The sequence below is a fragment of the Zea mays genome, chromosome 5 (genome assembly GCF_902167145.1).
Source record: "Zea mays cultivar B73 chromosome 5, Zm-B73-REFERENCE-NAM-5.0, whole genome shotgun sequence".
NCBI lineage: Eukaryota > Viridiplantae > Streptophyta > Magnoliopsida > Poales > Poaceae > Zea > Zea mays.
The window spans coordinates 21,634,764-21,659,208 of NC_050100.1; the positions used below are offsets into that span (position 1 = coordinate 21,634,764).

At 47.8% G+C, this 24,445-nt stretch overlaps 2 protein-coding genes across 2 annotated transcripts; both read left to right on the plus strand.

The window, feature by feature from the left end:
• Window positions 1-4,182: 4,182 nt before the first annotated feature.
• LOC100281692 (transparent testa 12 protein) lies at window positions 4,183-7,827 on the plus strand. Its single transcript, NM_001371790.1, has 7 exons — window positions 4,183-4,673; window positions 5,703-6,334; window positions 6,457-6,513; window positions 6,614-6,858; window positions 7,005-7,123; window positions 7,204-7,290; window positions 7,453-7,827. The coding sequence occupies exons 1-7, from the start codon at window positions 4,344-4,346 to the stop codon at window positions 7,522-7,524; spliced, it is 1,542 nt and encodes a 513-aa protein (NP_001358719.1). The 5' UTR covers window positions 4,183-4,343; the 3' UTR covers window positions 7,525-7,827.
• Window positions 7,828-11,734: 3,907 nt separating this feature from the next.
• On the plus strand, window positions 11,735-23,574 carry LOC103628057 (protein DETOXIFICATION 40). Its single transcript, XM_008648339.3, has 7 exons — window positions 11,735-12,268; window positions 12,348-12,982; window positions 13,080-13,136; window positions 13,216-13,454; window positions 22,677-22,795; window positions 22,965-23,051; window positions 23,156-23,574. Exons 1-7 carry the CDS (start codon window positions 11,948-11,950, stop codon window positions 23,216-23,218), a joined length of 1,521 nt encoding a protein of 506 aa, XP_008646561.2. The 5' UTR covers window positions 11,735-11,947; the 3' UTR covers window positions 23,219-23,574.
• The last annotated feature ends 871 nt before the right edge of the window (window positions 23,575-24,445 follow it).

Consider the following 24,445-nt stretch of genomic DNA (forward strand, 5'->3'; position numbering starts at 1 on the left):
GGGCGTCGCCTGAGTGGATTGCAGAGTCCCAGAAGCACCGTACCAACCATGGCACTGAAGGACCGGGGCACAGGTACGACGCCGATGGACACCCTGGTACCGCACGCCGCATGGTAAGTATATAAATCAAACTTGTATGTTACATCTATGAAAATTCTATGGTTTAACTCTTCTTTTTCATGCAGGAAGCTGAAAGTGGAGTTGCTCCAAGTTTTATGGAGGTTTACGTCTGTGGTCACCGTGGCCCTGATCCGGCGAACCCTGATGTGCTATACAGTGAGGCGGCAAGGGAGAAAATGGTAAACAAGTTATTTACGAATTAAATTGCATGTTTTGTGTCTAACTCCAACTCTAACTTTGTTTGCAGAATGCATATGGTGAGGAAATGACTTAACGCCATGGGCCTGACTTCGACTGGATGCATTCAGACTTAGATGTCTCGGCGTTGTACCACAGTGGTGGGGGTAGAAAGCATGACAGGTGAGGTGTTTGTGTTTGATTCGACGATTTCATTAACAAGAATGTGTCCACTTAATGGCTCAACTATGTGTATCATGCAGGTTTGCCTTTGACACCGGCGTTGTGGAGTATAACAGGACAATAGGTCAAGGGAAGGCATCGTCTTCGGGAGGGAGTTCTCGCTCCTCCAGGTCTGCTCGAGAGGCTCAGCTGGAGGAGGAGACTCGGGCAGCACAGGAGCAGGCTCGAGCAGCACAGGAGCAGGCTCGAGCAACGCAGGAGCAAGTTGGACAGCTGACGCAATATATGGCTTCTTATTTTCAGGTATTTCGTCTATCTCATCGCGTGTCGTCATTGAATTCAAAGTATAATGTTGCGATTCTAACGTTTCATCCATTTGCAGGAAATGACTACTCGACTCGGCCCTGATATGAACTTGCCCGCTTTTCGCCCTCCCCAGGTAACACTATCTGAACACTTCAATTCCATAGCAACTCTTTTTTTATTATCAAAAATGGCTCGCAGGCACAAGGATGGGGACAGTGGCCAGGACAAGCTCCAGCGTCGCAGCCATATAGTGGACCGGTGTTGGGTGGACGCAGACACCTCCAGGCACTTGGACGCCTCCACCACCCCAAGGACCGGCGGGCTCTCAGCCATTTCAAGCGTGGATGGCACCGCCACCGACGGGGTGGGTGCCACCACCTCAGGGGTGGCCACCACAACAGTACTCGTGGATGCATGCACAACCTTCTCATCACCATGGATCACAGGTGACGTTCCATGTTTAGTTTTATGCAAATATTGACCAAACACAGCAATTTATATGTATAGGGATAGCAAAACACAGCCTTATTTGAATGATTGATGAATTGCAGGGTTCATCGTCACATGCTCATGGATCGGAGGGTGCTGTCAACGTCCAAGACTTCCTTGTCCATGGTTCTGGAGGGAGTGGCCACCTTCCTGGTGGCGGAGGAAGGAGTGGCCAAAACTCCCACAGCCCGCCGGAGTGAGTAGTGACTTTGTTTATGGACTATGTATGGATATGTATAGACTTTATTATGGATGTGATTATGCTATTGAAACTATGTATGGACTATGTATGGAATATGTTTGAAACAATTATGTAATTGCTTGTGAATGTTGTTTGTGAAAACTGTATTGCTTGTGAAATCTGTATATGTGATTGTGTATATGTTTATTTTGCTGTGAATTAATAAAAGGTGCAGAAAAATCTGTTTTGGGAGGGTATCATGAATTTTCGTCGGCCTGGGTGGTGGGCGACGAAAATATGTGCCCCAGATATTTTCGTCGGACACCACCGGGCCAACGAAAATCACGTTCCTATTTTCGTCGGCCACCGAGGCCGACGAAAATAGTCAGCCGACCAACTATTTTCGTCGGCCTTGTGAAAGCCGACGAAAATAAGTCGTTTTCGTCGGTACCGACGGAAATATTTGCCTATTTTCGTCGAACTTATTTTCGGCGGCTATTTTCGTCGGACTAGCTGCCGACGAAAATAGGCTATTTTCGTCGGTTTAGGCTTATTTTCGTGAGTTTTTGGCCCACAAAAATTTAGGTGTTTCCTGTAGTGGTCTGACTAATCTGCTATCCCCCCTCCTGTTCAGATTTTCCAAGGTTCATGGATACTTTGTCTTACATTTTTCTTTGCATGGATGATTCACCCTTTGTTTTGTTTCCCCATAGGTGCCTTCTCTAGAGCACGACAACCAGGTGAAAGGAGAGAGCTTGGATTTGGTTAAGTACATTGACAGCAACTTCGAAGGTCCATTGTTGCTCCCCGAGGTAGTATGGTTTAATTTTTTTTTTATAGTTTTAACTTAGTAGCCCCCCTCTTGGATCAATTCTGGATCCGCCACTGGTTTCCTCTATACAGGTTTTGGAGGAAAATAATAAGAGGTCCAACCTATTGGAAAATTTCATATGGCTCTTGTCTCTTTACTTAAAGTCATGCGTAGCATCCAAAGGCAAAGTGAGAAATTTTCTTGCGTTCTCAATTCATGTAGGATTGCAATTCATAGCCAACCCTAATATTGTGTTTTTCCTATTCCTATATATTCATATTCAGTGTCTATGACTTGACACTGTACATGCATGTCACGACGAAGGGCATGGTGAAAACTGCTCTATCTCTCTCGTGTGCTTGATTTTTAAAAATATATATATACTCATCGGTCCATAATAATAAAATAGAATGAAGCTACCAGGTGTTTGCTAGTAAATTTACAAAAAAATATATACATCAACAATATTATTTTTGTAAATACATATATTATAAAATAAAAGTGGTATTCTTCATAGAATGGAGGGAGGGGGTTTTCTCTCTCGATCAATTTCATCTAACTAAGAGCAACTCCAATAGTTATGTAAATTTTAGCTCTCTAAATCACAGATTTAAGAAGTTGCTAAATGACTTTTGGAGTAAAAAAATGTGAGTTCTCCAATAGTTCTCTAAATATATGTTGTAATTTTGTTTTGTATTTATCCACATAAAAAATAAGTCACAAAAACTATATAATGCAGTCAACATTTTTGTTTAGGGAGTTGTTAAATGGTTGCCAAATGTAGAGAGAAAATGAGGTTAGATGACAAGTTGTTAAATTTAGAAAGTTCATTTAGAGAACTGTTGGAGAATAGTTTTTATGTTAACTACCTAAATTATTGATTTAGAAAGTCTTTTAGAGAACTACTGGAGTTGCTCTAATAAAAAATTATTAAAATAAACTACCAAACAAACACATTACCAAAATACAAATCTTATTTAATGTTGCATATATATACCACTGCGCATTTAACTACAAATTAAACCTATTGATGCTAAAAATATTTCCATTATTGTCACATATATACAGTAGCTAAAACGATCTACAGATCTAAGGCTATCCGCACTCATACTACTCTATTTCTCTACCTTAAAAAGAATATTCTATCCTGATCAGCGAGATTCTCTACTCTATCCAATAATTCTCCGCGGTCACAATTACCCTATATATCTACTCTATACCAACTACCATTTATTATATCATATTTTTACCATACTCTATACCAACTCCATCACACGGCTGCTGTACTGCTTCCTTCTACTGCTACTGTACTGGTTCTCTAGGCCCACCTCGTCTGCTGGGAGAGAGCAGTGGCAGAGCGCTACATTTGGCGTAGAAGAGGCGGAGAGAGAGCGTAGAGTGAGATATAGAGTGCACCGTTGCAGAGCTTGTCTACTGTAAAAATTTAGCGTAGCTTTTCCAGCTGACCACTGCGGCTAGCCTAAAACGGATTGGGGGTACTCAGTGCCTCGCCGTGGGCGGTACGTCGCCCCAAATAATTAAACGGTGCTCGATGTACCTCTACGGGACCTTTTTCAGCCTTTTTTCTTTATTTTATTATTATTATTTTCCTACTACACAAGGGACCTTTTGAGCTGAGATGATGCCCAAAAACAAAAGGACGCTCATCATCAGTGACGCCCAGTCGTCGCCAAGCAGCTAGCTAGCATGCCAATAATTTTTTTCTTGTTAATGTTGTCGCAGCTGGTACTATACTACTACTACTACGCCGTATATGAATGCGCTTTTGTCTGCATGCTCAGGCTGATTCCATCCAACTTGTCTTTCTTCTCTCCTCTCCACCCATGCCCCGTCCGTCGCAGCAGGGGTTATATAGTGCCCGCGAACGGACGCGCAGGCGCCACGAAGCCGAGATCGAGCAGCTACCTCTCCGATCCGAGGCCTGAGCGAGCGAGCTGAGGACTGCAGCCTATATAATATCTAGACTAGAGTACACCACAACGACGAGGCACATATATATACACGCGGCGGCGGCCAGATCCATCTTGGTATACACGTAATATATATACACGCACGATGGGCAGCGCCGGCGGCGGTGGCGAGAGCAAGCTGGAGAGCCCGCTGCTGGGCGCGTCGTCGACGGGCCACGGCGAGGCGGTGGTGAGCGGGCAGCTGGAGAGCATCCTGGGCGACGCGTCCGTGCCGTGGGGGACGCGGATGGCGTCGGCGTCCGCGGTGGAGATGCGGCTGCTGGTGCGCCTGGCCGCGCCCGCCGTGCTCGTGTACATGATCAACTACCTCATGTCCATGTCCACGCAGATCTTCTCGGGCCACCTCGGCACGCTCGAGCTCGCCGCCGCCTCGCTCGGCAACACCGGCATCCAGGTCTTCGCCTACGGCCTCATGGTACGCCCGCCGCCGCCGCCGCCGACGCCTTTTTAATTGACTCTTCGTTACCGCAGTTCGTACGTAGTGATGGTTTTTGGTTTGTCGTCCTCCGTCGTGTCGTATTGATCTTTGCTTTAGATCCGGGCAATAAAAATGAACTCAAACGTTTGCACGTACACCCTCCCTATATATCACCATCGTGAATGAGCTATGGCTTGAATCTTATGCAAAGATATGATCGATAAAGTTACGGGCCCACATGCATGTGATATATGCATGCCGTACCATTAGTTATTGTTACAGGTCGCATCGCCTAGCTACGTACTACCTTTAAAATGAGTGCAACAAAATATAGTACTACATATATGCTTGTTCTACACATAACCAATCCATAAGAAAAAATTAAGGTACGATCTCTGTTGGGAAATCTAATTAGCACATACAGATAGATACTACTCGTCAAGCTGCTAGCTAGTTAGCTAGCTAGCTTCGTTCTACAGGACTATTCTTAAGTACACGCGTCGCTGGCACTGCGTCACCACGTGCTGATGCGACCTGATCAGTACACTATTATTGCACCAGCAACGGTTCCGTGCTACCCCAGCCAGGATCAGGGTATGGGAGCAGATAGATATATGCTAGATGCGGATGGCCGACAGCCACATGCTCTGTGTGAAGCTGGGAAATGTTCCCGTTGCACAGCCACACGCCCACACTTGCTTCGTTACGCGGATCGCGGAACCCTCACTAAAAAGGATCGGATACATGAGGCCCGGCCCGGCCCACTCTGCTCCAAATGATGGTGGTATCAGCTGCCAACGCCACCCCACGTCCCCACAGCGTAGGAGATGGCGAGATGCTGGCGATCGAGCGAATAATAACATGGTCTTTTAGCTCGTCCTCTTCCTCTCGATGATATATATAATAATAACGGGGGAAAAAAGGAGAATTAAAATAGAAAAAAAAAGACGTCACGACGACGTCCGCTCCGTCTCGCTGACGCCACGCGTTCGCACTGACTGACTCAACTGCAATCGCAATGGGCAGCTGGGCATGGGGAGCGCGGTGGAGACGCTGTGCGGGCAGGCGTACGGGGCGCACAAGTACGACATGCTGGGCATCTACCTGCAGCGCTCCACCGTCCTGCTGATGGCCACGGGGGTGCCGCTGGCGGCGCTGTACGCCTTCTCCCGCCCCGTCCTGGTCCTGCTGGGGGAGTCCCCCGAGATCGCGTCGGCCGCCGCCGTCTTCGTGTACGGCCTGGTCCCGCAGATCTTCGCGTACGCCGCCAACTTCCCCATCCAGAAGTTCATGCAGGCGCAGAGCATCATGGGGCCCAGCGCCTACATCTCCGCCGCCGCGCTCGCCGCCCACCTCGCCCTCAGCTACCTCGTCGTCTACCGCCTCGGCCTCGGCCTCCTCGGCGCCTCGCTCACGCTCAGCGCCAGCTGGTGGGCCATCGTCGCCGCCCAGTTCGCATACATCGTCACCAGCAGCCGCTGCCGCCTCACCTGGAGGGGCTTCTCGTGGCAGGCCTTCTCCGGCCTGCCCAGCTTCTTCAGGCTCTCCCTCGCATCCGCCGTCATGCTCTGCCTCGAGACCTGGTACTTCCAGATTCTCGTGCTCATCGCAGGCCTCCTCAAGGACCCCGAGCTTGCCTTGGCCTCACTCTCTGTCTGGTAGGGAATTTACACTAACTATATCATAGAGAACTGACTTGCAATTACTGTAGAATATATATTGTTGACAAGAACTGACTTCAAATTATTATTACTTTAATTCTCTGCGCCTTGCTTTCCAGCATGACAATTTCAGGGTGGGTGTTCATGATCTCCGTTGGGTTCAATGCAGCAGCCAGGTAAAAAATATACTACTGTATAAAATACTTCTGATGAATAAAGGAAAGACTGAACTCGCGCGTCCATCTTCAATTCTTCACCCTGTTGTTTATCTTCCAGCGTAAGAGTGAGCAACGAGCTCGGCGCCGGCAACCCAAGGGCGGCGGCGTTCTCCGTGGTGGTAGTGACGCTGCTCTCCTTCGTCCTGTCGGTCCTCGTCTCCGCCGTCATCCTGCTGTGCCGGGACTACATCAGCTACATCTTCACCGAGGGTGAGGACGTGTCGCAGGCGGTCTCCCGGCTCACCCCGCTGCTGGCGTTCACGCTCATCCTCAACGGCATCCAGCTCCAGCCCGTCCTCTCTGGTCAGTACATCATATATATACATTGCATACTGAGAGAGTACTGCATCGCTCATATATACACACACAGTACATAGCCATGCATGATGACTCACTGACGATTCTCTCTGAATACATACAATACAATACAATACAATACGATACGACAGGGGTCGCTGTGGGGTGTGGATGGCAGGCGTTCGTCGCGTACGTCAACGTCGGCTGCTACTACATCGTCGGCATCCCGCTCGGGTGCCTCCTAGGCTTCTACTTTGACCTAGGAGCAGCGGTACGCACGACCTCTCTGCGCGTGGCGTTCTTCTCCGTCACTTTGTTTGATACGATGGCTGCTGGATACAACGGTTGCAGGGTATTTGGAGCGGTATGATCGGCGGCACCTTGATGCAGACCTTGATCTTGATATGGGTTACATTCAGGACCAACTGGAACAAAGAGGTGCAGACCGCAATAAACTTAATCTGGTTTTCTGTATGCGCGCGTACATTGAAGTCTTCGAGATTTAAATTTCGCAATTCACCCAGCTCTACATGTATGTATTGAGATGCATTCATTTCCTAATCTCTCTCTCTCTCTGTCTCTCCGAATGCAACAATGCAGGTTGAAGAAGCACAGAAGAGGTTAAACAAATGGGACGACGGCAAGGCTCCTCTGCTGTCAGCGCAAGAATGAAACAACTCGTCTCTCTGGTGCCCAACCAAAGAACAACGAGACGTGGATATGACCTGTACGGAACTAGGGACGCCCCTCGGCAGGCTCAGCGGAGACGTCGACGTAGTTTGATATCAAGTAGCAATTCCACCATGTCCTGAAATGGACAGAACCAGGCCAAATGCCTGGAATGGACAGAACCAGATGGCTGATGAAATTCTACGTACATTCCATCCGGTCCAATATATAATTCGTTTCACTTTTTTATATTAAGTTTGACCGACTCATCTCATTAAAAAATATAATTGTTATTAACTTTTACTAGAATATCGTTTAAGTATGTTGCTATCTCTGTCGTAAGCGAGTTATGCAACATTGGTCCTAATGCTATCAAGTAGCTTATCAACAAAACCGGTAAGGTAAAGCACACGACATAAGTACACAATATAAATATAGAATCTTAATTGAGATAAAGATATAATTTTTCGTCAACATCTCTAGTATTTTTTACCAATGTATTTAGAAGTCCATGCTTCCTCCTAATCCTCGATGGAGCCCCTCAGCTCACAAGTGCTAACCTTCTAGTCGGGTAATTCGATAGATTGCCTTTGGGCTTTTTCCACGTGAAAGTGTATCTTCGAGATGACATCTTCTATACTGCTTCTTGTTATCTTCACTATTGAGCTTTCGACCAAAGTATTATAGACAGTCCGGTGAATTTTAGCCAAAAGTCCCGAGAGCGCCTTCTTCACTAAGTACATACATGATCAACACTTAACACCCTGACTAGTCCTTCAATTGTGTTGTCATCCAAAACACAAAAACCCATAAAGAGTATTTTAATACTCACTAGCTCACTTGTCATCTGAGCATGTAAGTATTGTAGACAGTCCGGTGAATTTTAGCCAAAAGTCCCGAGAGCGCCTTCTTCACTAAGTACATACATGATCAACACTTAACACCCTGACTAGTCCTTCAATTGTGTTGTCATCCAAAACACAAAAACCCATAAAGAGTATTTTAATACTCACTAGCTCACTTGTCATCTGAGCATGTAAGTATTGTAGACAGTCCGATGAATTTTAGCCAAAAGTCCCGAGAGCGCCTTCTTCACTAAGTACATACATGATCAACACTTAACACCCTGACTAGTCCTTCAATTGTGTTGTCATCCAAAACACAAAAACCCATAAAGAGTATTTTAATACTCACTAGCTCACTTGTCATCTGAGCATGTAAGTATTGTAGACAGTCCGGTGAATTTTAGCCAAAAGTCCCGAGAGCGCCTTCTTCACTAAGTACATACATGATCAACACTTAACACCCTGACTAGTCCTTCAATTGTGTTGTCATCCAAAACACAAAAACCCATAAAGAGTATTTTAATACTCACTAGCTCACTTGTCATCTGAGCATGTAAGTATTGTAGACAGTCCGGTGAATTTTAGCCAAAAGTCCCGAGAGCGCCTTCTTCACTAAGTACATACATGATCAACACTTAACACCCTGACTAGTCCTTCAATTGTGTTGTCATCCAAAACACAAAAACCCATAAAGAGTATTTTAATACTCACTAGCTCACTTGTCATCTGAGCATGTAAGTATTGTAGACAGTCCGGTGAATTTTAGCCAAAAGTCCCGAGAGCGCCTTCTTCACTAAGTACATACATGATCAACACTTAACACCCTGACTAGTCCTTCAATTGTGTTGTCATCCAAAACACAAAAACCCATAAAGAGTATTTTAATACTCACTAGCTCACTTGTCATCTGAGCATGTAAGTATTGTAGACAGTCCGGTGAATTTTAGCCAAAAGTCCCGAGAGCGCCTTCTTCACTAAGTACATACATGATCAACACTTAACACCCTGACTAGTCCTTCAATTGTGTTGTCATCCAAAACACAAAAACCCATAAAGAGTATTTTAATACTCACTAGCTCACTTGTCATCTGAGCATGTAAGTATTGTAGACAGTCCGGTGAATTTTAGCCAAAAGTCCCGAGAGCGCCTTCTTCACTAAGTACATACATGATCAACACTTAACACCCTGACTAGTCCTTCAATTGTGTTGTCATCCAAAACACAAAAACCCATAAAGAGTATTTTAATACTCACTAGCTCACTTGTCATCTGAGCATGTAAGTATTGTAGACAGTCCGGTGAATTTTAGCCAAAAGTCCCGAGAGCGCCTTCTTCACTAAGTACATACATGATCAACACTTAACACCCTGACTAGTCCTTCAATTGTGTTGTCATCCAAAACACAAAAACCCATAAAGAGTATTTTAATACTCACTAGCTCACTTGTCATCTGAGCATGTAAGTTTTGCACAACGCTTGCATTTGTACGTCCACCACACAAAAGACTTCGGGTATTACGTTTAGATGGTCTAAGCCTCTCAATATTGTGTGTATGCATAATGTTCCGATCGTCTATGTCACACACTCTCTCTCTCATTGTCTCCGTTATCTTTGTACCGTGATGTCACACCTCAACGGTTGCTACAAATGACATACTTACTCTGTCCCAAAATATAACTCATTTTATACTAAACATGCATTCATTAATGCCAATGGTGTGTTTGGTTGGGGAACCAGCTCGATTGGAAATAATTTCATTCTATGTTTGGCAAGCAGAACTGAATCGCTCCGTTTTTTTGTTTGGTTAAAAATATTGTAATAACTAGTTTGATTTATGGTCTTTGTAAGATATGTGATGTATATGTAATTTCGGTGATGATTATGTGATATCTGTGATGTATATGTGATATATCTTTTTTGTTTTGAGGGAATAGGAAAAATAAATTAAAAAGGTGTATACTGGTCACTTTGCCGAGTGTAACGCTCGACAAAGAGGTTCTTTACCGAGTGTCAGGGTCATAGCACTCAGCAAATAAGGAACACATGTGCACCGATAAAGCTTCTTTGCCGAAGGTTGTGGCACTGACACTCGACAAAGAAGCAAGCTTTGGCGAGTGCCTCCTAATGCACTCGGCAAAGAAACTAATAAAGGGTCCCGCGCGGTAGCCTCGTTGCTGAGTGCTGGACTGGCGGACACTCGGCAAACAGAAAAACTCTTTTCGAGTGGCACCTAATACACTCGGCAAAGGTGATCTCTTTGCCGAGTGTCATCTAGAACACACACCAAAGGCGTCGTCTCCGTCACCAGCCATCATGACAGCGACTTTTCTTTGACGAGTATCGAGTGACACTCGGCACAGTCTTTGCCGAGTGCTCGATAAAAAGTACTCGGCAAAGAAGTCGTTGCCGATGTATAGTTCGTCGAGCTCTCTTGCCGAGTGCTACACTCGGTAAAAACTTCGCCGAGTGTTTTTCAGGCGCTCTTGGCAAAGAGCCCGTTTCCGGTAGTGTGTGGAGGGGAGACTAGGGAGGAGAGCTCTCGCGTCCACGAGAGCATTCACGTCCGGTCGTTTTGGTGGAGCGGAGCATCCCAATTATTTGCCATATATATAGACTCTAGGAGCCGCTCCACACTCATGTTCCGTTGGAAACCAACATCAAAACATGATTGGAGCCACTCCATTCTCCTGCGGTCCTCAACCAAACACACCCCTAAGTAACCTACGAATGTAGTTTGTATGTATACGTTAATTATCATTTGTTCGAAAGTGGATAGAAGAAGAAACAGTGTTAGAAAGAACTATATTTTGGGACGGAGTGAGTACATAAAAATAGTAAAATTCTTTATGCATGTGATGAAGTGTGGCTTTTATTGCTACGCTTACTTAAGGCTAGTCGTGGCATATTAACGGCCGGCAACCAAACCACGGCTAGCGAATGACCTGCCTTCCTCTCTTGGTTGATCACATGGAAAGGCAAAACGTCAACGACCTTCCCTGATCCACGTGCAGACGACAGTGCAGAAGCAAAATCATGTACACTCGCTGGATGAAATTGAAGTGTGGAGTACTATAGTAATGTACTGGTAGTCTGGTAGTCTCGATCGCTGGTTGCACCGCCGCGCGCCGTAGTACGTGCGCGCGCCGCGCCGGTGAGAGCACGTTGCTGCCTCGTTGTTCCGCGTGATCTTCCTGGCGTATGCGTGCATGATCGGCCACAGGACCGTAGAATCCGGCTGCAGGTGGGGACATCGGATTCCGCAGCCGCAGACGGCCGGCGACGGCGCGTGGAGCCCGGCCGGTTGCGGATGGGATGGGTCGGGGACGGGGACAGGATTTCTCAGACGGCGCCTTGGCCCGCGCGACAGCGGCACGACCTAGGTCAACTTAGCGCACGCCGCACGCTGATTGCGCCAAGATTGTGGAGGACTACGACGCTGCTACTGGCGGCAGATCTGAGTCGATTGCTCTTGAACGACATGCCACACAGTTGTGTTCGGGGAATCGAACACAACTTGCTTGGGAAGGGCGAGTGCGAGTCCATTATATAGATTTCATCGCCGCGGCCATTTCACAACAGCTATGGCGGCCACGGCGAGCGATCAGAAGACCCCACTCCTCCTGCCGTTGCCGGATGGCGGCGGCGGCGGGCACGGGGCGAGCGCGCAGCTGGAGCGTATCCTCGGCGACGAGTCGGCGCCGCGGGCACGGCGGCTGGCGCGCGCGGCGCGGGAGGAGCTCCGGCTGCTGCTGGCCCTGGCCGCGCCGGCCGTGGCCGTCTACATGATCAACTACGCCATGTCCCTGTCCACGAGGATCTTCTGCGGGCAGCTCGGCACGCTCGAGCTCGCCGCCGCCTCGCTCGGCAATGTCGGCATCCAGGTCTTCGCGTACGGCATCATGGTGTGTTCAGCTGCACTTCTGATCTGAGTAGTGGTTTACTACTGTTACTGTCCAATAATGCATGCATACATATGCACAGCTGGGCATGGGCAGCGCGGTGGAGACGCTGTGCGGGCAGGCGTACGGCGCGCACAGGTACGAGATGCTGGGCATCTACATGCAGCGGTCCTTCGTCCTGCTGGCCGGCGCCGGCGTCCCGCTCGCCGCCATCTACGCGTTCTCGAAGCAGATCCTGCTGCTGCTGGGGGAGCCCGAGCGGATCGCGGAGGCCGCCCGGGCGTTCGTGGTCGGCCTCATCCCGCAGATCTTCGCCTACGCGCTCAACTTCCCCATGCAGAAGTTCCTGCAGGCGCAGAGCATCGTGGCGCCCAGCGCCTACATCTCCGCGGCCACGCTGGCCCTGCACGTAGCCCTCAGCTGGGTCGCCGTGTACAGGCTGCGCCTGGGCCTGCTGGGCGCGTCGCTGGTGCTCAGCCTCAGCTGGTGGGTCATCGTCGCCGCCCAGTTCGCGTACATCGTCACGTCCCGGAGGTGCCGGCGGCGCACGTGGACGGGCTTCTCCTGCCAGGCCTTCTCCGGCCTGCCGGAGTTCTTCAGGCTCTCGTCCGCGTCCGCGGTCATGCTTTGCCTCGAGACGTGGTACCTGCAGGTCACAGTGCTCATGGCAGGCTTGCTCAAGGACCCGGAGATCGCCCTTGATTCGCTTGCAGTATGGTAAGTTTTTTTCTTAAACGTTAGTAACTTTTAATCAATTAGTTGCCTTAATTAATTTGAGACGACGTGCGCTAACACTCTTCACTTGATCGATCAGCATGTCCATATCAGGATGGGTGTTCATGGCGTCGGTAGGATTCAACGCGGCTGCTAGGTACATACTCCACTACTCTAATATGAATGACGACCTTGACGGCGGTGTAGCATGTCTAATATGAACGACGACGTCGCAGCGTGAGGGTGAGCAACGAGCTCGGCGCCGGGCACCCCAAGGCGGCATCCTTCTCCGTCAAGGTCGTCACGATTGTGTCGTTCACGGTGGCGTCGACTATAGCCGCCGTCCTCATGTGCCTCCGCGACTACCTCAGCTACGTCTTCACCAAAGGGGACGACGTCGCGCGCGCCGTGTCCGCCATGACCCCGCTGCTCGCCGTCACCATTGTGTTCAACGGAATCCAGCCCGTCCTGTCTGGTACACACTCCTACTCATCAAATCTGTCTCGATCGAGCAACGTGCTAGCTACTTCCTCTATAGTATTCCTATTTTACTTCTCCCTCTATATATCTCATTTCTACATAGTAGCGTTCTCTAAATTTCGTTCTTTATTCACCGCCGGGCCAATACCGGCGCACACTCGGCTCGTCGGCAAACGTGCAATATAATTGTAGTGATACTGTAAAGATTTAAATTGAATATATTTTTATAGCGACCACTCATCAACGTCTCGCTTTGTTCGATGTCAATCATGTGGTGGCGTCGTGTTCTTTAGCAGCTACACGATCTTTCAGTATAGTATAGTAGTACTAGTCTAGCCCGGATCGGAGTCCCGGACCGGTCATCGTCAACTGGAAGCTAGCTAGCTCACTACCGGAATCAACCTCTTCGCCGAGTGCCGCAAGCACTCGGCGAAGCCTTAAAAACACTCGGCAAAGGCTTTGCCGAGTGTAACACTCGGCAAAGAAGGCTCGGCAAACAGTACATCGGCAAAGACTTCTTTGCCGAGTACTTTTTTTCGGGCACTCGGCAAAGATCTTTGCCGAGTGTCAGGGTGCACTCGGCAAAGAAAAGCGACCGTTACGTCGCCGGTTGACGGAGACGGCGGCTTTGCCGAGTGTCAACGGTGACACTCGGCAACGAAGATATCTTTGCCGAGTGTCCTCCTGGCAGCACTCGGCAAAGCCGCCTTCTTTGCCGAGTGCCACTTGGGACACTCGGCAAAGAGCCCGCCAGGGAGGGTCCCCATGTCAGGCTCTTTGCCGAGTGTCTCAACTGGCACTCGGCAAAGCCGACCTCTTTGCCGAGTGCCAGCGACACAACACTCGGCAAAGAACCTAAGCCGGTGCCCAGGTCTGTGCTCTTTGCCGAGTGTTTTGACCCAGACACTCGGCAAAGAGCCTCTTTGCCGAGTGTTACACTCGGCAAAGTGACCAGTATGTACCTTTTTTATTTGTTTTTTGTTTTCCATCCACACAAACAGAAAATATCACATATATATCACATATATACATCACAGATATCATCACAGACATAAATAGCCAACACAAACATAAAACCGTGACCACAAACATAAATATCCATCACAAACATAAGTGTTCAACACAAACATAAGTCTCAAACGTCGCAAGCTCTCACATAAGTATCAAACAGAAACATAAGTATTATACATAAGTTGTGAAGTCTAAAACAACGACTCATGGAGGTGGGCGGTTTGGCCGGGGTTGCGTTGGGCTGAACCCTTCCGGAGGGTTGTTGGATGCCGCCCCAGATTGGCCCTGCACAAAGAAGAGATAGCATGTGTTATACCAGATGCATTACAAACATCTAACTACAATTTTGGTACTCACAGGAGTGTGGAAGAGAGTAGGGTCAACTGGGGGGAACAATGGAGGTGGCGGAGCGATGCCCTGTGCGGCGCCAAGGCTCTGCATGTACTGGAACATCTCCGCCATCCTCTGATCAGCCGCCGCCCGCTCCGCCATTATCCTCGCCTCCATCTCTTCTAGTTGGGTCTGTAATATTACAAGCCAACGTTATAGTAACTCAAAGACTAGGTATATAACTAAAGGAAGGACGAGTTACAGAAGCACTAACCTCGAGTTGTGAAATGCGATGCTGTGAGCTGTCGTGCCGAGGTCGAATGGCTGGGCTCGAGCCAGTGCTCCTTGCTCTCACCTGAGACAGAGTGGGAGTGGAGGACGAGTCGATTGCCCCGTCGGCAATCCAGTACCGCCCATGTCTCTTGCCTCCTCCGACCCTCATGAGCACATCGGGGTCGATAGGCTCGGTGCTCGGATCATAGTCTGGGCCATGGACCTCCTGCGCCATGGCGGTGTAGTCATGGAGGCGGCTGTAGACGGCGGGGTTGGTGTAGGCCTCGGGCCCGTCATCCGGGTTGTAGGTGACGTCGGACGTCGCCTTACCCTTATGGGCCATAGCATAGGCCGAGAAGGTGGAACAAGACCTGCCACCATGTGACGCCGACTGCAACGAAAACCAACGAGATAGTTAGAAATAATATCTAACTTAGTGCTATATATCGAAATAAAAAGGTGGCGTACCCATGCTTCGGCATATTGGCCCAGGCTCCGGCTGCCTTGGTGGTGCGAGGGCCCTTGCATCTGCAAACGCCGTTCCCGGCTAGCTATGTGCACCTCGTCCCACTCAGCCGAACACCACCTATCCACCATCTGCTCCCAGCAGAGAGGATGTGCGGCGCACCAATGTGGAATCACCTGCAAAGTAAACACATAAAGTGCATATCAGAAGATAAAATAAAATTCATGCATGGAGTACTGGTACCAAACATGCATGACTTTACCTGCAGGTACTGCTCCCTGGTCAACGACATGGTTCGGGCTTGAGGTTTGGTCACCTTCTCCCCAAGGACGGAGCCGTGGTAGGTGATGATGGCCTGGATGCGGGCCTCATAGTGCATGTCCACGACGAGCTTCTTACAGCACGTGGTGGCCACCACATCCGCCCTAGCCTCGTATCCAGCATCGCATCTGAAGAAATCCTGCATACAAAAACGATGTATCCATACATTATTTCAAGAATTTGCAACGAATGCGACATATTTTATATTATACTAAGACTTACCCACAGCTCTTGCTTCACCCGCTCCGCCTTGTTATTGAATTCCCTGTCGTCCCGGTCTACTGCATCGGGGGCGACGGCGTAGTGGTCGAAGGTGAAGGCTGGGCCCGTCACTCCGGCGTACTCCACAAGTCCAGGGAAGTGTTCCCTGCACAGCAGGCCGAGGATGTTGTTGGGGGGGCGACGATGACCCCCAGCATAATCCAAAACCGTCCAAGACCTGTCCAAGTGATAAATAAAAAGTATTAGTTTATATTATGATTTTGAACACATAATATGAACAAGAATGAAGAACATAAAGTTACATACCTCTCCCCTTCCGGCCGAATCAACGGCCGTCTGTCCCGAAGTATGGGACGCGGCGGGAGACTCGCGGGGCCTCGCAGGTAGATGCTCCTCGAACTAGAGCCGCCTGAACCTGAGGCGTCCTGCTGCTGGTCGTCGTCGTCCTGCTGGTCGTCGTCGTCCTGAGGCGCCGGCTGCTGCTGCGCTGCCTGCTCTGCCTCGTGCTGCTGCGCTGCCTGCTCTGCATCGTCCGCTGTCCTACTCCTCCTCCCCCTCCTCCTCCTCAGGAAACCGCCCACCATATTTGTCCAACAACCTGCAATTAAGAGTAAACAAATAAGCACATATAAAAAGATGTATTTAAAAACAGGTGCGAAATAAAAAGTCATATAGCATTACATCGATTAAAAATAATCTTCATATGTGTCGGGGTTAGCCGGATCAAAACTCTCATCATCACTATCAAGCATTTCAATCTCAACACCATCGGAAGACGCAACCTCATCATTGCCTTCAAGGATTACTAAGTCATTATCATTTTGCACCTCATCATCCTCCTCATCAACAACCATTTCAATATCTACGTCCATTCCGATAGCTTCTGTTAAGTCTATCTCAAATCGCCCTTCTAGCCCATCTTCTTGGAAGAACTCTCCATCATATGTGTCCGGGTCTAAGTTGTAATCTTCATCGTTAGGAACAGGTAACCTCCCATGCGGTGATACCTTATACACAACATCCCAACCCTTAAGATGTTCTTTCGTTTGACACGCATATGGGAGATAATACACTTGTGTGGCCTGTTGGGCCACGATATAGACATCGTCTCCTGCTAAGGTGGAATCTTGTCGAATTTCGACTATCCCAAGATTAGAATGTGTCCGTCTCGTCACTTGAGGGTCAAACCAATGACATTTGAATATCACTGGAGTAAGAGGTTTGGAACCATAAAAATTGAGCTCATATATTTCTTCAATTCGTCCAAAATAATCGACATTGTCAAGCCCCGGCGTAAAGACTCCAGAACACGTTGTTTTCCGATTGGGCCGACTTTGGTCGTAGTGTGTTGTGCGAAAACGGTATCCATTGACGTCATACCCAGAATATTTCTTGACCCTATAAGCAAAGCCGTTGGCTACTTGTCTCAACTCGGCACTCATAGACGGATCTCTTTGGCTCTGCAAGTATTCGCAAGTTAAAAGATGCTAAATTGAGTTCAAAGACGTATCTCTTTTACAAACTAAGCACGTACCTTACGTTTGAACCAGGAAATGAAATCGGGCAACCCATTTCGCGCACCCTTTCTAAGAAGAGCGTCATATTCCTGTGGAGTGGGGTCCCTTGATCGACGCCAGAATTCATGAAGAAATTGTTCCATGTATGGCGTCACCTCTTCAAGGTTGGTCAATACGTATAACATGATATGTCGCCACTCGTCATGATTCAGGGTCTTGGTGGTCGAGCCACTTGCGCTTCCGAGTTGGCCTCGAAATATGCTAAGGTTCGATTCATTGTCGCCATCATTGTAACGAGGGGGTGGATTATGCACGCTCGGCAGTTTGTCACCATAATAAGTTGTTGTGAAGTTTGAGACCTCCTCTAGAATGTATGCCTCTGCAATGGAAGCCTCGATTTTGCATTTATTTCTACATTTCTTTCGAATAGTCTTTAGACATCTCTCGATTGGATAGCACCAACGTCCCTGCACGGGGCCCCCCATTCGTGCCTCATAGGGGAGATGAAGAATCAAATGCTGCATTGGATTGAAAAAGCCGGGTGGAAATATCTTCTCAAGCTTACACAGTAACACGGGGGCCAATCTTTCCAAGTCTGCAACAACGGTCCGAGACAACTCTTTTGCACAAAGCTGACGGAAGAAATAGCTCAACTCTGAAAGCGCTAGCCAGACATGCTCAGGGACATAGCCTCGAACCATCGCAGGAAGAATCCGTTCAATCCATATGTGGAAGTCATGACTCTTCATCCCTAAGACTCGCATAGTAGATAAGTTCACCCCCCTACTCAGGTTAGATGCATAACCATCAGGGAACATCAACATCTTGATCCACTGAAGTACTTCCTTCCTCTGGGCCCTGCTTAGGGCGAAATCGGCCTTAGGCCTTCTCCATGTCTTTCCGCCACTTGGCGGCTTCATCTCTAGTTTTGGTCTATCACATAACGCTGCCAGATCCACTCTTGCCTTCACATTATCCTTTGACTTATCAGGAATGTCCATAATTGTTGCCCACAGTGCCTCGGCAACATTCTTTTCAGTGTGCATCACGTCAATGTTGTGTGGAAGGAGCAGGTCGTCATAATAGGGGAGCCGAGTCAAGCCAGACTTATGTGTCCACATATGCTGCTCACCATATCCCACAAAACCACCTTCTCTATTGGCCACGAGCCCATCTATCTGTTGACGAATTTCGGCACCAGTCATCGCTGCAGGTGGGCGGTCTGTAACAATGACACCTTTCGTAAAGTTCTTGATGTCTAGGCGGAATGGATGGTCAGCAGGAAGAAATTGTCGATGTTTATCGAAGGACGAATATTTGCCACCCTTTTTCAACCAAATGAACCTGAGAGCTTCCTTGCAAACTGGGCATGGGAACTTACCGTGAACACACCAGGCACAAAATAGCCCATAGGCCGGTAAGTCATGCATGGAGTACTGGTACCAAACATGCATTCTGAAGTTTGTCTTGGTAGCTCGGTCAAACGTCCATACCCCTTCCTCCCAGGCACGTACCAATTCATCGATCAAAGGCTCCATGTACACACCCATTTTGTTCCCCGGGTGTCCGGGAATTATCAACGACACGAATATATTCTGCCTTTGAAAGCACACACCAGGGGGGAGATTGATTGGGATAACAAACACGGGCCAACATGTGTACGGGGCAGCGCTCATTCCATAGGGATTGAACCCATCTGTGGCCAACGCAACACGTACATTACGAGCCTCTTCGGCTTTCTCACGGTGAATGTCATCAAAGTGTTTCCATGCTTCACCATCTGATGCGTGCACCATCTTGTCAGGATTGTATCGTTTTCCATTTTTGTGCCAAGTCATCTGTTTCGCGGATTCCTCTGTCATGTACAGACGCTGGATCCTCGGTACGAACGGAAGGTGTCGTAGGATTGTCAAGGGGATGTCGAGCTGCCTCTTTTGTCCATCACCAGAGTCTACCTCCATAAACCTAGACGAATTACACTTGGGACAGTATTTTGCCTCCACGTATTCTTTCCTAAATAGCACGCAGCCCTTCGGACAAGCATGAATCTGCTCATACGTCATCTTGAGTGCACGAAGTAGTTTCTGTGCCTCGTACATGCTCTTTGGCAGAACGTGATCATCCGGAAGCAGACTCCCAATAACCGTCAACAAGCCATCGAATGCGTCTCTACTCATGCTGTACTGCGACTTGAACGCCATTACACGCCCAATGGCATCCAGTTGAGAAACCTTTGTCTGGCCGTGAAGGGGCTTCTGTGCCGCGTCGAACATGTCGTAGAACGCTTTTGCAGTCGGCTCTGGCTCGTCATCCATACATCCTCCCTTGTACTGTGCCTCCTGATAGTCGTTCAACATATCCGCTACCCCCGCATCCGCGTCATAATCCTCGACACGTTGTCTCAGCACCTCCTCTCTCGTACGATGCGCTTCACCATGAAATATCCACCGAGTATAGCCCGGCGTAAATCCATTCTTCCAAATATGTTCTACCATGGTCTTCTTTGGTTTTCTTTTCCGGTTGTCACATTTGCTGCACGGGCATGGGACTAGACTAGCTCCTTTAGCAGCTTCGCCATATGCCCGTTCCACGAAATCATCGGTCTTTCTAATCCATTCAGTGGTGACATCGTTCCTTCCTCTACGGCCCGTGTACATCCACTCACGGTCCTCCATCCTATAACATATTTAACCAAAGCCTATCAACAAAAAAATCCGACAGCACCTCCCCTGCACGGGGAGGTTTTCAAAGCCTGTAAATATAAGTAGCAGCACGATGGCTGACATCCACACATATACATATCCACACATATACATTAATGCCTAAATAACCACATAAATAATTAGAAGACTTACCTAATGCATGCAAAGTGAGGACTAAAAACCTAACTCTATTTCACAATACACAATCACACACAAAAAACCTAATTCTATTTCACAATACACAATACACAACCACACATATACATTTATTTGACAATATTTAGCAACTAAAATGTGAAAATTAGTTTATACCTATTTCCTCGGCGTGGACGGTGCACGACGGCGAACGGGCGTGACGGCGTGGAGGTCGTGAGCGGTCGACGGCGTGGAGGTCGTCGGCGCGGGGGTCGTCGGCGGTCGTCGGCGCGGGGTCGTCGTCGGCGCGGGGTCGACGGCGTGGGCGGCGCGCGGGCGCACGGCGAGCGCGGGCGGCGTGGGCGGCGCGCGGCGAGCGGCGGGCGCGCGGGCGGCGAGGGTGGGGGCGGGGGCGGCGAGCGGCGGGCGCGCGGCCGGGGGCGGCGCCTGGCCGGCGGCGAGGGTGGGCACGGGCGCGGGGTCGGCGGCGAGCGAGCGCGGGCGTCGGCGGCGTGCAGCGAGTGAGCGTGAGTGAGAGAGAGAAGAAGGAGAAGCCGTCGGATTGGCTAAGTTTATGTTCTTTGCCGAGTGCCCGCGATGCGGCACTCGGCAAAGATTTTTTTTTATTTTTAAAATATGGTTTGCCGAGTGCCAGATCGGCGGCACTCGGCAAAGGCGCCTTTGCCGAGTGCCATCCAGGGCACTCGGCAAAGACTGCTTTTCACTTCTTTGCCGAGTGCCACCTCGGGACACTCGGCAAAGGCTACTTTGCCGAGTGTCAACCACACGACACTCGGCAAAGTACATTTGTATTTTTTTTGTTTTCAGCACCAAACTTTTTGTGGTATGTTTCTAAACTATATAGACCTACATGTATCATTTTGGGACAATTATAACAGTGTTTGCAATATCTAGTAGATTTAGTTCGTTTATTTGAATTTCTTCGGAAAATTCAAATTTGAACTGCAGGTCACTCGAAACTTGGAAAACCGTGCATGAAAAAATGATATTCATGGTACTTAGCATAAGTTACGACCGATTTCAGAAGCGTACCGGAAACTTCGAGCAACATGCTCACTAAACATGGCCGTGAACTTGGCATCCACATGTTTAAAAATTGTATAAAACACAAACAAAGTCAGAAAATCATGAAACTTGTCCCCGTGTCATGATATCATATGTATAGGCTATGATAAAAATTTTAGAGTATTTGGAGAAAGTTGTGAGACAGTATGTGTAGAAACCTAAGAGGACTACACATGAAATCATAGAGTTTCAATGTGGATCTCTTAGGTTTCTACACATAGTGTCTCACAACTTTCTCCAAATACTCTAAAATTTTTATCACAGCCTATACATATGATATCATGACACGGGGACAAGTTTCATGATTTTCTGACTTTGTTTGTGTTTTATACAATTTTTAAACATGTGGATGCCAAGTTCACGGCCATGTTTAGTGAGCATGTTGCTCGAAGTTTTCGGTACGCTTCTGAAATCGGTCGTAACTTATGCTAAGTACCATGAATATCATTTTTTTCATGTACGGTTTTCCAAGTTTCGAGTGACCTGCAGTTTAAATTTGAATTTTTCGAAGAAATTCAAATAAACGAACTAAATCTACTAACGATTGAATCTCTGTTATAATTGTCCACAAATGATACATGTAGGTCTACATAGTGTAGGAACATACCACAAAAAGTTGGAGAGACAAAATCAAAAAAATAAAAATATACTTTGCCGAGTGTCTAGAGATGACACTCGGCAAAGAGTTCTTTGCCGAGTGCTAGATGTGGGACACTCGGCAAAGAAGCCTCTTTGCCGAGTGCCAGCCGTTGGCTCTCGGCAAAGACTGACGGCCGTCAGCTCTGGGACGGCCGCTGACGGCCCTTTGCCGAGAGCCCCGTTTGCCGAGTGCGTTACACTCGGCAAACTTGTCTTTGCCGAGTGCCTACCTGTGCCGAGTGTTTAGCACTCGGTAGAGGGGCTCTTTGCCGAGAGCCTAGCTTTACCGAGTGCGGCACTCGGCAAAGCCTTCTTTGCCGAGTGCCCGACAAAAGGCACTCGGCAAAGAATACAACACTCGGCAAAGCCTCGGATTCCGGTAGCGCTGGTGCAGTGGAGTGGAGTGCGTGAAAAAAACATGCATGCATGCATGCATGAGATCGTGCACCGAGCCACCGACGACATGTATTTTGAGAGAGACGTGTCCACGCCTCGCAACGTGCTTGCTTTTGCAGGTGTCGCGGTTGGATGCGGGTGGCAATCGTTCGTGGCGTACGTGAACGTCGCGTGCTACTACGGCGTCGGCATCCCCCTGGGCTGCGTTCTCGGATTCTACTTTGATCTTGGTGCCATGGTAATGAAGAAGTCGCGTACATCTCTTCCATTTATTATTTACAGTGTACAAAAACCTCACTTATTTTATTTCTCTTGCGTATATTTCATAGTAACAAGTTTATATGAACCCAAAATAACATATATATCGTCCCTAAAACTCTTTTATTTATTTATATACGTACGTGCAGGGGATATGGGGTGGAATGATAGGCGGGTTATTTGCTCAAACGCTCATTCTTACCTGCGTCACACTTCGTGCTGATTGGAATAAAGAGGTATCGCTAAACTTTCATAAACTCAGACGCAGGTGCACTGGCAGTATAGTTTACTATTAACTTAAATTTGCATATATGTTTAACTGTATATATATGTATTACAGGTAGAACAAGCGCGCATGAGGCTAAATAAATGGGAAGACAAAAAGAAGCCCCTTTTGACATAAGATCAACAAGTTAGTTACATGCACGCCTTTTCAGATGGGAAGACAAAAACAAGCGGCCTAATTAATATGCTCTTTTTGAATGATGAGATTAATCCGTATCGGCTTCTACTGCTTCTACAATGTTTCTTTGTCTCTATCGATTGCAGTTGCAGCAGTTTAAATAGTTGTCTTTAATCCGAAAAGATATTTTTGCCATCCATTATTGCAATAGTTTGTAGCAAATAGCTAGGCAAAGTAATTGACATGCTATTGAAGTTTGACAAAGTAACTAATCATTTCCATGGGGCATTCAAATGATAAAGCTGAAATTCAAACAAGAAAAGACTTGTGGCTTTAATTTTTTGGGTGAAGCTTTCTGTCTCTGAATTGTGTACCACGACCAAGTAGTATTTAACTAGTGCACTAGAAAATTAGCTTCTCAAACAGGTTCATAACTCCCGCCCTTAATTTATAACCAATTTCTAAACCACATTCGATACTAGTGATAGCATGGATGTCATTCCCGCTTTCAAAATTGGGAATGAAAGTGTCTATTGCTCTAGTTTGTTTGTCAACACTAACAGGTTCTGAAACTACAGGCTTTACTACAGGTTAAAACCTCATTCGGCACAATTTCATAAGTTGGTCGCTCTGCAGGTCAAGTGTGAGATTCTGTAAGAAATGGAATGGAAGTAACATTGCAAATAAGTTAAATTTGATAAGTAGATTTGATTGAATCGATTGCGAGGGACTTCAATCAGTCGTACTCCCTTCATCTATATAAAAGGGAAGGTCTAGACCCGTTACAAGTCGATTTCCGAGCTTATCCCGTAGATTTTGCAAACAAATCCCGCAAGAAATCCGAAACTCTAACTGATTTTGCGCACACGCAGACGGTCCGCGCCGCCACGGATGACAGTCCAGACCTCGGATTGTCCGGGCTCAGGGCCGGACCGTCCACCTGGCAAAAACAGTGCTCAACAAGAACATACATGGCGAAAAACATCATGTACATGTAGTGGAAAACACATCGTTACTTACAGTTGGGATTACTCGTGCAGATCAACTCGACGAGCAGTCTCTTAGTTGCTGCTAAAAATCTGATTAGCCCCGACTCATGTGGATTTTTCATTAGAGTGAAGTTTTAGAAACATTGCTCTCTCTCTGCCTATGATCGTCACACTTGACCCCTCAATTTACTTCTAATTTAAAATCTTCCTGAATGAGGTTTATTCTAAAAGTTTTTTT

Excerpts from the sequence above, each read along its gene's own strand:
- LOC100281692 (NM_001371790.1), top strand. The coding sequence starts at position 4,344 with ATGGGCAGCGCCGGCGGCGGTGGCGAGAGCAAGCTGGAGAGCCCGCTG. Across the intron at positions 4,674-5,702 it reads TCTTCGCCTACGGCCTCATG|CTGGGCATGGGGAGCGCGGT; the intron begins GTACGCCCGCCG and ends CGCAATGGGCAG. Across the intron at positions 6,514-6,613 it reads GGGTTCAATGCAGCAGCCAG|CGTAAGAGTGAGCAACGAGC; the intron begins GTAAAAAATATA and ends TTTATCTTCCAG.
- LOC103628057 (XM_008648339.3), top strand. The coding sequence starts at position 11,948 with ATGGCGGCCACGGCGAGCGATCAGAAGACCCCACTCCTCCTGCCGTTG. Across the intron at positions 12,269-12,347 it reads TCTTCGCGTACGGCATCATG|CTGGGCATGGGCAGCGCGGT; the intron begins GTGTGTTCAGCT and ends ACATATGCACAG. Across the intron at positions 13,137-13,215 it reads GGATTCAACGCGGCTGCTAG|CGTGAGGGTGAGCAACGAGC; the intron begins GTACATACTCCA and ends ACGACGTCGCAG.